Genomic DNA, 13,078 nt, shown 5'->3' with positions numbered 1-13,078 from the left:
TAATGGCAGAATGCACTTAGTAGAAGGTGGCCTGCCAAATGGCTTTGCTGCTATTTTTTTTCTTATTATTGTTATGAGAAAGCATTTTAGTGAAAATTGGAAACGAACAGACTCTCAGCTCTTCCCAGCACTTCTTCATGAACAACTTCCCTTTCTTTCCTCCCACTTCACTCATCATCATGTGCAAAAGACAAGAGCATCTGTGAAATCCCCTTGCTAAACTAGTCCATTAGCAGTGAGCTGAAGCAGACAGAGCTCCCTGGAAGATGAAGCAGAGTTCTAGCATCCGTCATCCTACCAAGAGACGTTGTCTTGAGAAATCTTGTGCTCACTTCTCACCATTGCTAACCCCACACAGTCTCCAGTGGCGACTTAGCTGTTGTATTTAATATTGACTATCTTACCTCAGTGCTCAGGCTTACATGATGAAATGTCATCAAATACAGCCCCCACTGATAGATTATTTTTGGCACCCAGTCTGGATGACAGCTGTAGATTCACACTGCTTTTGGCAATACGGAATTTTTTAGAGTATTGCCAAATACAAACAGTGATGGAAAGGTGACAGTTTCCTAAAAAATAATTCCAGGAAGGAAACTCTATGATAACAAGAAGAAATAAACCAGTCATGTTGTTCTTAGCTAGATTTAACTCCTTATATTCTACTTTTGGAATTTTATTACTATGAGCTTTCTCTGATTTCAATTTAATTATATTTTGTATTCTGAATCCTTGGAAAACTCCCTTGCCTCACATTAGTGAGCTTCTCTCTCAGCGAGAAATTCCATCTAATTTCCTTAATGAGTAGAATATATTTACGTCTTCTAGCTAGGTTTTCTAGCTGTTCAGAGTCTCCCCTTTGCTTATTAATGTAAAAACAATTGAAACAAAAAGCAAATAAAGTTTGCAACTTGGTATTTTTTACTCTTTATCTAGAATTCTGTCTCAATGTGAGAAAGTAGGTATTTGTGATGCCTTCACTTTTTTTTTTTTTTTTTAGCATGAAGGCCTTAATTTTTAATGAGCAATATTTGCAATTTCTGTCCATAGACTTCCCTATTTCTTTATTCTTCTCAATTCCAAACTGATCTGTGGGTGGATTTTCCTGAAGTCATAAAGCAGTGACACAGCTATTTCCTGTTGCCATCAAAATTCTGTAACAGAATTTCTCCCTCTAGTAGTTACTAAGTTACCTGGAGAACAGCCAAAAAGAAAAAAAGAAAAAAAAAAAAAAAAGAAAAAAAAAAGGAGAGGAAAGAGACTTAAGTTGATTAGTTCTGAAGGAACTTTTCGGTAGCCATATGGACTTTTTGCCTTCAGTTCTGCAAATCTGCAATGATTTCAGAAAATGTATGTGAGAACCCTTTTGCTTACATTTTGTCTCACAAAAAAAAAAAAAAAGAGGATTTTTAAAATCAGAACAGTCCCAGAAAAGGGGGCTGTATTTTTCCACTGAAATATACCACAGGAAAAAGGAACCAGTAAGATGGATCATTTAATTCATTTTAGCCAGATCACATTTATTTTTAGTATATGGAGTTGGCACACATGAGTAACAGAAGTAGAATACCTTCAGCTACGTTTTCAAGCTTACATACATTTTTTAATAAATATACCAAATGTCACTTTTCAGCTAGGTAGTTTTTTTTTTTTTTTAACTGGAAACCTTGCTGTGAAAATCCAGCTTTATTTACAATACACAAAACTTGTAACCCTTCACAAGATTTTTTGAAATCTTTCAGCTAATTCTGAAATAACTACAGAACGACTCATATACCTTTTCACATGCGGGTTCGATACACTAAACCTTCCCTAGTTGTTAAAGCAGGCTTCAATATCATCTGCCATCCATCTGCTGTCTTCCCAGCATAGGACCTGATTCTCCAGTGATCGGTGTAAGTCAGCAATAGCTCTTGAAATCCCTGAACCCTACTAATGTAGAACAGACCAAGGAGACTGGTAGGCAGAAAACGGCTCTGCCTTCATCGAGCTGCAGTTTCCTTTATACTCTCTTCCTTGCTGAAGGAGGTTGTGATAATCACCATCTGCAGGAACAGATAAGAAGGGGAAAGATAGATATTATAACTTTCTCTTCTACTATTGTAACAAACTACTGTACCTTTAGAACCCTGCTTCATTGCCCTGATCAGCTGTTCAAAAATGAGTCTCCAAAGTGGTAATAAGTGGAAAATGTTAAACTCTCATTTTAAATAAAGCAGTAACACCAGGGGAAAAAAATGGGATTGTTAAAATGCTAAGAATGCTGAAAATTAATGCATCTATGATATTAAACAGTTTGAGGTCAGGTGAAACAACTGTCACCAGGGAGAAACAGAGAGGGAGAACAATGAAAACTTGTGAAAGAATATGCTGTGAAATATTTTTTTTCAAGTAGATTTTTGCAGAAGGAAGTACAAAGATACAGAAGTAATTTGGAAAAAAAAATAAAAGTTAATCCACTGTGGCTTTTCTTTGTTTTAAAATTATATGTTCTCAGTAAAAAAAAACAACTGTGATTCACAGTATCCTCTTCTGAACTGCATTTTTTAGAATTAACAAGCCCCAACATGCCTATACCTTTTTGATCCAGGTAGTAGGTCCAAATGCACAGCATGCTGTTGTTATGACCCGAATAGCTTTCAGATACAATAGGTATTTGGTGTCAAAGAAATATCAGACATGCCTGAGGGGCAACGGCTCCTAAAAACAGTATTTCTGTAATCACTTGCTGGACCTCCGTCATGTTGGGAGCAATACCTTCTGCTCCATAATGCCCCGTCTAGCTCTGTCTGGCTGTGCTCCTGACCTCTTGAAAAGGGCAGCTCCCTGTCTGCAGCATTGGCTGGGTCTGACCCTCAAGGTGATGGTCGAGATCATTCAGGTCTTTCAACAACTTCACACATCACTTTCTGACCATGAAGGACCCCAGCAACTGCAACTACTGCCACGCAAACCCCTGCCTAGCTCCAGCTCCTGGAGGCAGGAGGTTTCCTAGCTCTGACAGACCCAGCGCTGAGCTGCCTCCCATCTCCATGCGATGATTTCAGGATGGAAATGAGGAGACATTTCTCCTCAGAAAGAGCAGTCAGGCATTGGAATGGGTTGGCCAGGGAGGTGGTGGAGTCACCGTCCCTGGGGGTGTTCAAGGAGAGGTTGGATGCGGTGCTTAGGGACATGGTTTAGTGGGTGGCATTGGTGGTAGGGGGGTGGTTGGACCAGATGATCTTGGAGGGCTTTTCCAACCTTAATGATTCTGTGATTTTCAGCACACCTCACTCCATCTAATCACCTGGGGAGATGAGGAAGGAAAAGGCATCCTTCCCAGTACAGTTTTGCATCGGGACCTGACTGGCTGCATTCCTAGAGAGGTAAACTCCCATCACGCTATTCAGCATCTTGCCTTAAGGTGCTGCAATCTCCAGAGAGAACAGTTCTCAGAATAAATTGAAATGCAAAAAAAAATAATATATATATATATATTTAAAAAAAGGCACTGCAGAAAGCTTGAGAGCCTTGCACCCAGCTCCTCCAGGTGAGCGTGGAGAACAGCTGCTAAGGCACAGGTCTGCCTCAACCACCGGCAAGGCAGGGGGCTGCCAGAGGTGCCAGTTCCTGGTGACACCAGGGATGGACAAGAGGGAGTGACACCAGGGGGTGACAAGAGAGGTGACAACGGGGGGAGACAACGGGGGTGACACCAGGGATGGACACCAGGGGTGACCCCAGGGGGGGACCCCATGGGGTGACACCAGCCCAGGGGGAAAACTGCTGTCCCTCGGGGGAAGCCGTGGCCTGGCAGAGCCCAGGTCACCCCCCCAGAGCACCGCACCCCGCCAGCAGTGCGGGGACCCCCTCCACAAAGCCCTACAACGGCAGGCCACGGGGCGACGAAAGTGCTGACGAGAACGCGCAGCCCCCCATCCCCGTGGCGAATCTGCGGGGACGGTTCCACAGACCGAACAACCCCCTCCTCCCCCCCGCAGCTACGGCGCGGCGCAGGGACCAGTCCCCCCTCCCCCCTCCCCGCGCCGCTCTCGCGGCGTTCGGGGCGTGCCCGGGGAGGAGCCGAGCGCCGCCGAACGCAGCCGAGCGCCGCCGGAGGTTGCCGAGCGGAGCCGAGCGGGCGCGGCCCTTCCCGCCGCCGGGGCGAGGCCGGAGCGGGAGCGGCCGGGGCGCGGCCCATGGAGCGGCCGCGCCTGAGGCGGAGCCTGCGGAAGGAGCCGCTCGGCCCCGGCGCGGCCGGGAGGAGGCGGCGGGGCTGAGGGGGGGGGAGCCCCGTGTGTGTGGGGGGGGTGGTGCCGGTACCGGTGGTGGTGGTGGTGGTGGTGGTGGTGGTGGTGCCCGGGCTGCTCGGCACCATGTCGGCCAAGGTGCGGCTGAAGCGCCTGGAGCAGCTGGTGCTGGACGGGCCGCAGCGCAACGACAGCGTGCTGAGCGTGGAGACCCTGCTCGACCTCCTGGTCGGCGTCTACGCCGAGTGCAGCCGCGACTCGCCGCTCCGCAGGGACCGATACGTCTCCGACTTCCTCGAGTGGGGTGAGCCCGGCGCCGGGGGGCGGCTGGGGGAGGCGAGGGGAGGGCCCCCCGGGGGGGTGCTGGGCCTCCTCTGCCCCTCAGGGGGGTGCTGGGCCTCGCCCCTTACATCCCCCCCCCCCCCCCCCCCGCGTTCCCCGTGTCCTGCTGTAAGGGGCTCTGCCTCCCCCCAAACGCCAGGGCATTGCCTCCCGGCCCTCCAGGGCTGCTGGAGGTCCTCGGGGCTGTGTGTGTGCCCCTCCGAGGGCCGGCGGGTGCTCCTGGCCCAGCGCTCCGTAATTCGGGCATGCCCCCGCAGGCCGGCGGGGCTGCAGGCGGCCCTCGTGTGACACCTTTGTGTGGTGGCGTCGGGGCTCTGGGGTAGCAGGAACCCGCAGCAGAGCGGGGCGTGCTGACAAAAGGAGACGTGGGCACCCGGGGTGAGGCTGAGGATGAAAGTTGGCTGTCCTGCGTGGCGCGCGGACTGCGGAGAGCCTCCCCCGGTGCGTGCTTAAACGAATTTATGTTCAAACGGCCCGTGGTGGCCGACTGGTTTATTCAGCTGAGTAAGTTATGAATAATAATTCACGGTGAAGGTGACTTAACTTCTCCGTGGAGTGGGAACTGGCGTGAAGGAAGGAGAGAGCGTTGCTCACGAGGATGTTGTCCCGTTCGTCAGCTGTTCCGTGCGTGTACAGTTAATTGGGCTCTTAAAGATATCTGTTAATAAGAAAAAGAAAAAAAAACCAACAAAAAACACAAAGGATTTCCTGAGGGAGGGGGAAGGGCGATTTACTTCAGGAGATGCAAATGTGTGTCTTGGTCCTGCCGGCCACAGCACTAAAAGGGAGGGAGGGAGGGACAGCTGGTTCTCCTTAATTTCTGTGGGGACCACCACTCTTTGTCATACACTAACAAACTAAGAGGATTCACTTCCTGGACTCTTCTATTGACGTCAGTAATGCGATTGCCAACTGAATAATTAACCACTCTATCACATCTGCCCTGCAAGGCTGCAGCCAGGGGAACATCGATTATTTGTTTTGTTGGGGGAGCTTTGTATGTCTCCTGCAAAGTGCAGGCTGGTTTTGAACTTGTTTTCAAGCTGGTGGCTTGGATAAGTGAGCATCTACGGGCTGTGGAGTGTGGTGGAGCAGGGTACGGTGCTACTTCTAGGGTAAAACTCAAGGGCAGGATTTGGGGCAGGCCAAAGAGTAATATGCTTTTCCTATAGCACTGTTGGTGGTGTGTCTTACAGCACGATTCCCATGTTGTCATTTTCCGTGTGATGGAGAGTCCAATTATCTAATTGTTTATAAAATTGCTTTTCCAAATCCTATTTATTGTGTTCATTGAATGTGAAAAGGTTACTGACTTGATGAAAAGTATATCTCGCAATAAAAACAGTGTGCAGCTCTCTCTGCAGTGTGGGATTACCCTAGTATAACAAAGTGCCTATTCAATAAATAATTGAAATGTATGTGAGCTACCATCTGGTGCTGCAGAGTGGGGATAAAAGTTTATAATCCAGTCTCTCCAAGGTAAGGGGATGGGCCTAAATCTGGACTGCTGTGTGTTCCGGTTCCATCAGTAAGGAATGCCCTGAAAAGCAATTAAAGTCCATCCCGTGTGTTCCTCCCTTTCCTTCAAGCTGTTAAAAGCAAGTCAATGCCAAGGAGGAGACACCTTTTATCTGTGTCCTGATGCCCTCACAGTATGGTTCCACTGACAAGGAACTTGTTTCTGCCTCCAGCTAATAAGGAAGCTATCATGCCAAACACGCTAATCTTCCTCATGTCATGATGTGCAGTCTTAATTACAGCCTGCTTCTCTGTTAGGAGACATTCCGGATTGATGTGCACAGGTTCTGCGCGCTGTTATGTGTCTGTGGCAGCATGAGAGTGGAGCTAAATATTTGGCAAATACTTTGAAGATTAGCGTGTTTCTTTATCGACTGGAGACAGGAGGAATTTCCTTTTGACAAAATGGAGACTTATCGCCGACAATGGAAATCAGCCGCGTAGGTATGAAGGGTAAACCAAACCGAGCCGTATAACAGGCAGTCCTGTGCTATTTTGGGTTTAAAACTGGGCACGAGGTATCAGACGCGCAGAATTCCCTCCAAATGGTTAAGTGGAATTGTTTGCACTCCTGACTGCCAAGAGGAAGCCGAGTTCAAGCACGGGTAGATGAGGCAGAGTTGTTTTTTTTTTTTTTGTCCTGGCTGTGGGAATGCAGAGGAGATGTTACAGCGCGGAGCGTGGCTGCTGGGCGTGGGGATCACTCTTCTCCGACAGCAGCACACCGCTGCTCGGCTTCTGGAGCTGGTGGCTGGGAATGGGGAGTCAGGAATCAAGCCCCACGTTCATCCCGTGAGCCTTGTGCCGGCTTCTAGTCAACACCTGCAGCAGCTTTGCACCTCGTGCAGAGCCTGGGGAGCCCTGGGTGATCGATCTCATCGGTTCTGTCCTATAAACCTGGCTGCTGCTCCCTGCCACGGGCTTGTTTCTTCCAAATCTTCTTCCTGTTTGCTAACCATAGAAGAGCGCAGGGCGTGGCCGATTGCCCAGGGGCAGCTTGTGGCTTCCATCTCTTCAGAAATGTAGGAAGAATCTGCCATTTTAACCTTGGCAGTTGTTGCTTTCCCATGGTGAGCGGAGCTTTGAATATCCTCGATTTTTTTTTTCCCTGTACCAGAAGTATAATGCACATATTTTTATGCCGCATGTCTTGGAAGAAGAGCTAGCTGAGCTACAAGTGAGGATTTTGAAAGTCGTTTTCTTCCAGTTCCTCGTATTTATAACTCCTGTTGAATAAGGCCTCGCCGCTGTATTGTTTATATAATAGATACTGAAATACCGCTCAGCGTTCTTGCTGGGAGCTGACTCCAAGTCTGTAACACAGCAGACCCGTGTCTTACATGTTCAGCAAGAATTTGCCAAATCTGTGCTTAGTGTCATTTAAGCTGTTGCTGCATATGCTGCTTCTGGAGTGAGAACTAATGAGGAATCCACACAGCCAGCCCTGTTTATTCTAGCTCTGCTTCCTCGTTCCCCTCTGAAAGTCCTCGGTGAAGCTGGCCTGCTGCTGCCCTCGTGCCTCTGGGGCCAAATTCCTTGACCATCTCTGCTGGCCCTCGTAGCTCAGTGGGACTGGCATCCCGTGAGGCGCTGGGCTGGGCAGGCTCCCGGTGCCCTGGGAAGCCCATAAAGCAGCCTGCATGGCCCTACAAGCCTGTGGCCCTACTTCCTTGCTGAAGCTGCCCAGTGCCGCTGGTGAGGACTACCTGAGGCTGCCAGCAAGCACAGAGGAGGGTTTGTGTGGCCTTTGGACTCCCCTGGTGGATCACACTGCGCGCTGGAGCTCGGGAGCTGCAGGTGGTGCGGTCCGTGTGCTGCGGAGAGCCCTCCTGAGGGACTCTTCCTGCAGCCAGCGCACCCCTCTCCCTGTTGTGCATGGCGAGGAGAGCTGCAGGGGTGGTGAGCTGGCACAGCTCAGGTCTCCTGCATCTCCTCGGGTCTCTCAGGACATCCATCCCCTGTCCTTTGGCTTTCAGGCACAGCGTGTTCTTCTGCACAGAGCCCGTGCTTCCCTCGTGCTGAGGGATCTCAGTCTTTCCTAATCCAACGCCAGCTGTACGGGAGCCCTGGGATGGCTGCTCCCAGGGCGCTCAGCACCGCGTTGGTGCTCATCTGACATCACCTTGTTTTTCAGGAGTTATCTCAGCGGGCTGTGGCTGCCGCTCGCTGCCCCTTGCTCCCAGCCAGCAGGGACTGGCACAACCGGCTGCTCCGTTCTTCAGCAGCTTCTGTCACGGTTTGGAGCTGGTAGGCAAGCGTGTTCGGCGGAGAGTCTGACAGGAACGGGCCTTATTTGTATTCAGAGAGCTCTTGGTGCTGCACGGCCTCTCGCTCCAGCCTTTGTTTCCCCTGGCTGTGTTCCGTGCCGCTGGCGCACCGCGCTGGGCAGGACGGCGCACATCCCCACGTGGCTCGCCCGGCCTTGTCTCACTCCTGGACTATGCACCGGCTAGCTTTCCCTGCGAGATCACCTCCAAGCCCGTGTCGGAATAGTCTGATGTGAAACGCAGTGTGTGTTTTCCCCAAAGCGGGCACACAGGGTACCCCCGTGGGCTGCTCCTGCTGCGAAGTCAGGAGCTGTTTGCACGCTGGCCTTCCGTAGCGCCGCTTCGTGCGAGGTCTGCTGCCCTCTGAGGCTGGTGTGCTGCTTTTGTCTTTTTTCTGTGTTGCTGCTGTTGGTTTGGTTTTGTTTTGCTTGTTGTTTGTTTGTTTTTCCCCAGAAGAACTGACTTGGAGGGGGCCTGAAGCTGTGGGGGAAACAAAGAGGACTGCAGGCGATTAGCACAAGGAGGCCAGCTGGGCACCTGCTGCCAAGCCCTTGAAGACAGCCTGGTGTAATAGGCAGGCGGTGGGTGCTGCTGTAACAGCTGTGTGCTCCTGCTCTGGGGGAAAAACGTGTGTGCAGAGCGCTCAGAGCAGCTTCTCTAGCCCAGCCTCAAGCTGCTGCTTCTGGGTGCGTGTCTCTTACGTTTGGGGCTGGGCCACAGGTGGAAAACTCACGGGAAGGATGACCAGAAAGGCGCTGCCGTGCTGCTAGTGCCGTGATTCACAGCTTCGGGTCGCTGCAGGGACTGGTGCGTCGAGTTCTGCACCTCGCTGCTGGTGGGGGCTAAACCAGGAGGCTGTGACTGGGCTTTCCTTCTACTCCCAGCCCTACTTTCTTCTCCTTCCAGCTCTCCTTAAGGAGGCATGTTAGCATTTAATGGGTGAAGTGAGAGTCTTGTGGAGTGGCCTTTATGTCAGCGGAGGTTAGAGCCTGTTCTTTCAGCTTGAAAGCGGTTGTATTCAGATGTGTGGATGTGAACCTGAGGAAAAGTCACACTTCCTCAGCCTACATTAGAGCAGCTTCGAAGCTTGCTGCGGGGTAGACGTAGTCCTCTGACTGCCACAGACACTGATGTACTAGAAAATGCTCTGGGTAAGGGTGAGGACACAACGTGTGGCTGATGTGGTGCTAGTATAGGAGGCAGAAACTGTCCTGAAGTGTTTTGAGATGACCTTATTAGAGCTGTCAGACTTTGAGCACTGCTTATGAGGATCTTCTCTATGGCCTGTTTGGTTTACACCAGGAAAAAGTATCACTTAATAACACGGCCTGCTTCTTGGTGTGAGGTTTGTTGGTTTAAATTCCTCTCTCGTCCTCTTTACCAATTCTCCCCATGCAGCAAAAGCAGAAAGAAGGAAGCCAGGAAGTGACGTGACCCCAGCCTCTCCTAACATGAGCGATGTCCTCCTCTGCCAGCAGGAGCTGCGCAGCGCCTGATAAGCCTCTTGGGCACAAGAAAGAGACAGCTTGCTTGGGTAGGAAGACAGCTGATGGCCGAGAAGTCTGGATTTCAGTCTCTGGCCCGAGTCCCTCTTCTTCCATCTGACCGATAAAGCCGTTGTGGTCCGTTGTGCTGGAGGTAGCAGCACGAGGGTGTGGGTGAGGGCCCGTTGGGGCAGAGTGAAGCTACAGGTGCCTTGCAGAGGTTCTGGAAAGGCCAGTGGTGGTGGTGGCCACGGTTTCTTTGTGCACACTGCAGTGTGGATGCAGCTGGAACCCTTTCCTGTTCCCTGAAGGCTTTCCTGTGGTCGGAGATGGGGCGCTGTAGCCTGGATCGCCTGGGTAAGGAAGCCTTTGACGGTCAGCTGGCAGGCACGCGCTGGCATGATTGCCGAGCCCAGATTTCCAGCGGTCTCTGCTGTCGAGTAAACGGTTTCTGTTCTTTTAGAAAATAGATGTTAGGATTAGTTTGTGGTGGAGCAGCAAAAACTGCCACGTTAGCTTTGATAGCGTTGTAGTCAGGGCTAGTGATCTGAAGGCATGAGGTTCAAAGCTTGCTGCTATGTGCATGATGGACCCTTTACAGTGCATCTCTTCTGATCTGCAATTTTTAGATTGAGTAGAAGATCTTTAGAATATCTGTCAGTGACTTTTTCTGTCCTATTTTGTTCTGTGAAACACTGGCATTGGATGCTGAAGTCATGTTTTAACAGCGTGAAAGTAGTGTTGTTTGGGGGATGAGATGCACATTGGCATGAGCTGTTGAAATGACAGCCATCCTGGGCAAAGCTGCTCTTTTGTCCCATAGAAGGAAGTCAGCATTGCTTTTGTCCTGTGCGTAGATAAAGTTGCTAATAATGAGCAGCCGTCTACCGAGGGCTTGAGGAATTGTTGTTTGTTAAAGGCTGTGACCTATTTTCTAGTTAAGTTTTGTTGAAAAGTCAGGATGAGGTAGGTAAGTCGTTGCTAAATTTGTCTTCATATAGAGGATGTGCAGCCAGTACTTTCTCACTCGTGGCACTTGATAACATACAGAATGCAGAAGTCAGGTTTCGTAAGCATCCTTAAATTTAATATTTCTCAGTATTGTTTCATTTAGAAACAAGAAAATCATTTGAAATTCCTTTTTGCAGGTAATATTAAGCTAAAATATTTTGCCAAGAAATATTTCATTTGCATCATTAAAACTTCTGTGGTTGGCACCAGTTTTGTGCTCTCAGTGCAGAGAAACTGCTTGGATGGTGGTTTAGTCAGCACATTCAGTGCAACGAGCCCTTATCATCTGAAGCTGAACTAACCTTTTTTCTTCCAAATAATTCACATGGGAGAGTGAGTCAGTTTCTTTTACACCTACGAGAAACAAATGGCTTCAACTGTGAGTCAGAACTGAAGAGACTCGTTTCGTTGGCTTTTTTTAGCAAGTTGATTCTGCTTTATGGTTATATATTTTCATGTATTGGTTTTCAGAAGTGCTGATCTCTAGCCGAGATCAGTTGGGAATGTGAAACTACTGTAGGTCCTTCAAACTTAGGAAGCTTGCATTTTGCTCCTTGCTTACAACTTGAGGTGGTTCTTGGATGGGTGTTACCAAAAGGAAGAATTGTAAGACTTACCTAAGCAGTTGCAAATGTATCAGAGCCATTACTCGCGTATAGTGCCCGGGATTCAGAGTAACTTACCCGTGTCTGAAAAGATGAATAGGGTGATGAACCACGAGCAAATTTGTTTGGGAAAGTGGAAAGGACTTATTAAAGCTTTTTATTAGATTCTTGCCTTGATAATGCTTCAAACGGAGGTGAGGTTTGTTTTCTAAGTCTTTTGCAAGGTACACTTGAGAATTCCAATCTAGTCTTGATGTAGCTGCCAAAGAGCTTGTATCACACTTACTAATACATCTGACTGAAGCTTTAGCATTAAAAAAAAAAGTAACTTGATTTAAAAAGCTTTTTGAGGTCTAAGAATTTCTAAGTGCATTTGGTCTGTGGTTCGACGTGATCTGTTCTTTTTAACTGTCTCCTAACACTAAAATCTTCCACTCAATTTTTTCACCAGCGTATGCAGATCGCCAGAGTGCAGGCTTTTATTTATAAAGACCTTTGTTCCCTACAATGAATATAGCTTCCTTCAGTAGGAAACTGCACGCTGTTTTCTTAAGCCCTGATTTTGCATAGAGCTCAGTAATCGTGTCTGTAGATATACTTAGGGTGCACTCAGCTTAATGCGTGCATCCCTCGTTGCCAGCTGAGGCCTTAGGCACCCTCAAGTGCCTGAGATCTTAATTTCTGCCGTTCGTGTCATCAGGGTCTTAGCGCTGAAACCTGTGGTTACTTAACCATGGCCTAAAGCTGCAGATGTGATAGTGCCTCTGGATGCCCAGCCTGAGACCTCTCTGAACGTCTGAGCTTTGGGAAGCGGTGGGGGTGTCTTCGCTGAGTACTGGGTATTAAAAATGTGTGGAGTTCGTTAATCAGGTGTGCGTTAATGAAGGCTGAGTGCTGTCCTTACCTTGCTCTTGTGCAGTGCCACTACGGACCAAATATATTTAGCTGCCTTTCCCAAAACAGCCAGGAAGAGAAATGCTCAGAAGCAGGGTCAGTTCCAGATATATTCCAAATTCTTTTCACATTTATAACCGTTCTCCCACCTAAAAATAAGCAGCAATAATTGCTTTGTGAAGTCCAACTTGAAATGTATTTATGCCAGTTTAGAGAGAGATGCATATTCGGCATTTTTAGAAAAGTCTATAAAAAAAGATCTGTCTGGATATTTAATCCAACTTAAACATGGGTTATTTTGTTCCAGTTCCCATCACAAATTTCAATGAAAGATAAAGTAATAACTACGATGAAACCAGTATTAAACTCACTTAAGTTTATATGTGGAAGTCAGCCTCCTGGTAGTATTAGGACTTTGTATGTCAAGGGACGTGGATCCATGCTTTTTATAGAAGGTGTAACTTTACCTAAAGTACAGCAGCCATGACAGGAGTATGTTTTTATTCTTTTGTTATTTTTTCTGAGTATATTATGATTTCCTGACTAGTAGCAGTCCCTTAGCCCAGGAACCAAGCTGTATGGCTACCCTGCATAGGTGAGACTTGTGGAAAAGCGTTGGGTCTCTAGAGGTTCTCTGAAGGTGCATAAGAAGAGTTTATGCTCTAAATTGGTTTAAAACATGGAGTACTGGAAAAAAGACAACAAATATTCTCCGCTACCAAAAA

The 13,078-nt window shown here is 48.5% G+C and overlaps 1 protein-coding gene and 1 long non-coding RNA gene across 4 annotated transcripts in view; one reads left to right on the top strand and one right to left on the bottom strand.

The window, feature by feature from the left end:
- Positions 1 to 1,494: 1,494 nt before the first annotated feature.
- On the bottom strand, positions 1,495 to 2,954 carry LOC308195858. The gene is made up of 2 exons (XR_013951888.1): positions 2,726 to 2,954; positions 1,495 to 2,045 (listed from the first exon to the last, which is right to left on the bottom strand). It is a non-coding gene; the product is annotated as an uncharacterized lncRNA (long non-coding RNA).
- A 1,147-nt stretch (positions 2,955 to 4,101) lies between these two features.
- Positions 4,102 to 13,078, top strand: part of CDC42BPB (CDC42 binding protein kinase beta) — a 95,527-nt gene continuing 86,550 nt past the window's right edge. The window contains exon 1 of one of the 3 annotated variants that reach the window (XM_080593978.1): positions 4,102 to 4,536. In XM_080593978.1, the coding sequence (XP_080450104.1) occupies positions 4,359 to 4,536 (178 nt within the window). In that variant the 5' untranslated portion in view covers positions 4,102 to 4,358. The remainder of the gene's footprint in view (positions 4,537 to 13,078) is intronic. The other 2 variants (XM_080593980.1, XM_080593979.1) reach the window with 2 other exon arrangements.

The sequence above is a fragment of the Anser brachyrhynchus genome, assembly GCF_964034855.1.
Source record: "Anser brachyrhynchus genome assembly, chromosome: 5".
Lineage (NCBI taxonomy): Eukaryota > Metazoa > Chordata > Aves > Anseriformes > Anatidae > Anser > Anser brachyrhynchus.
Note: the sequence above shows the minus strand (reverse complement) of the source record. Positions and strands in the feature narration are given on the sequence as shown.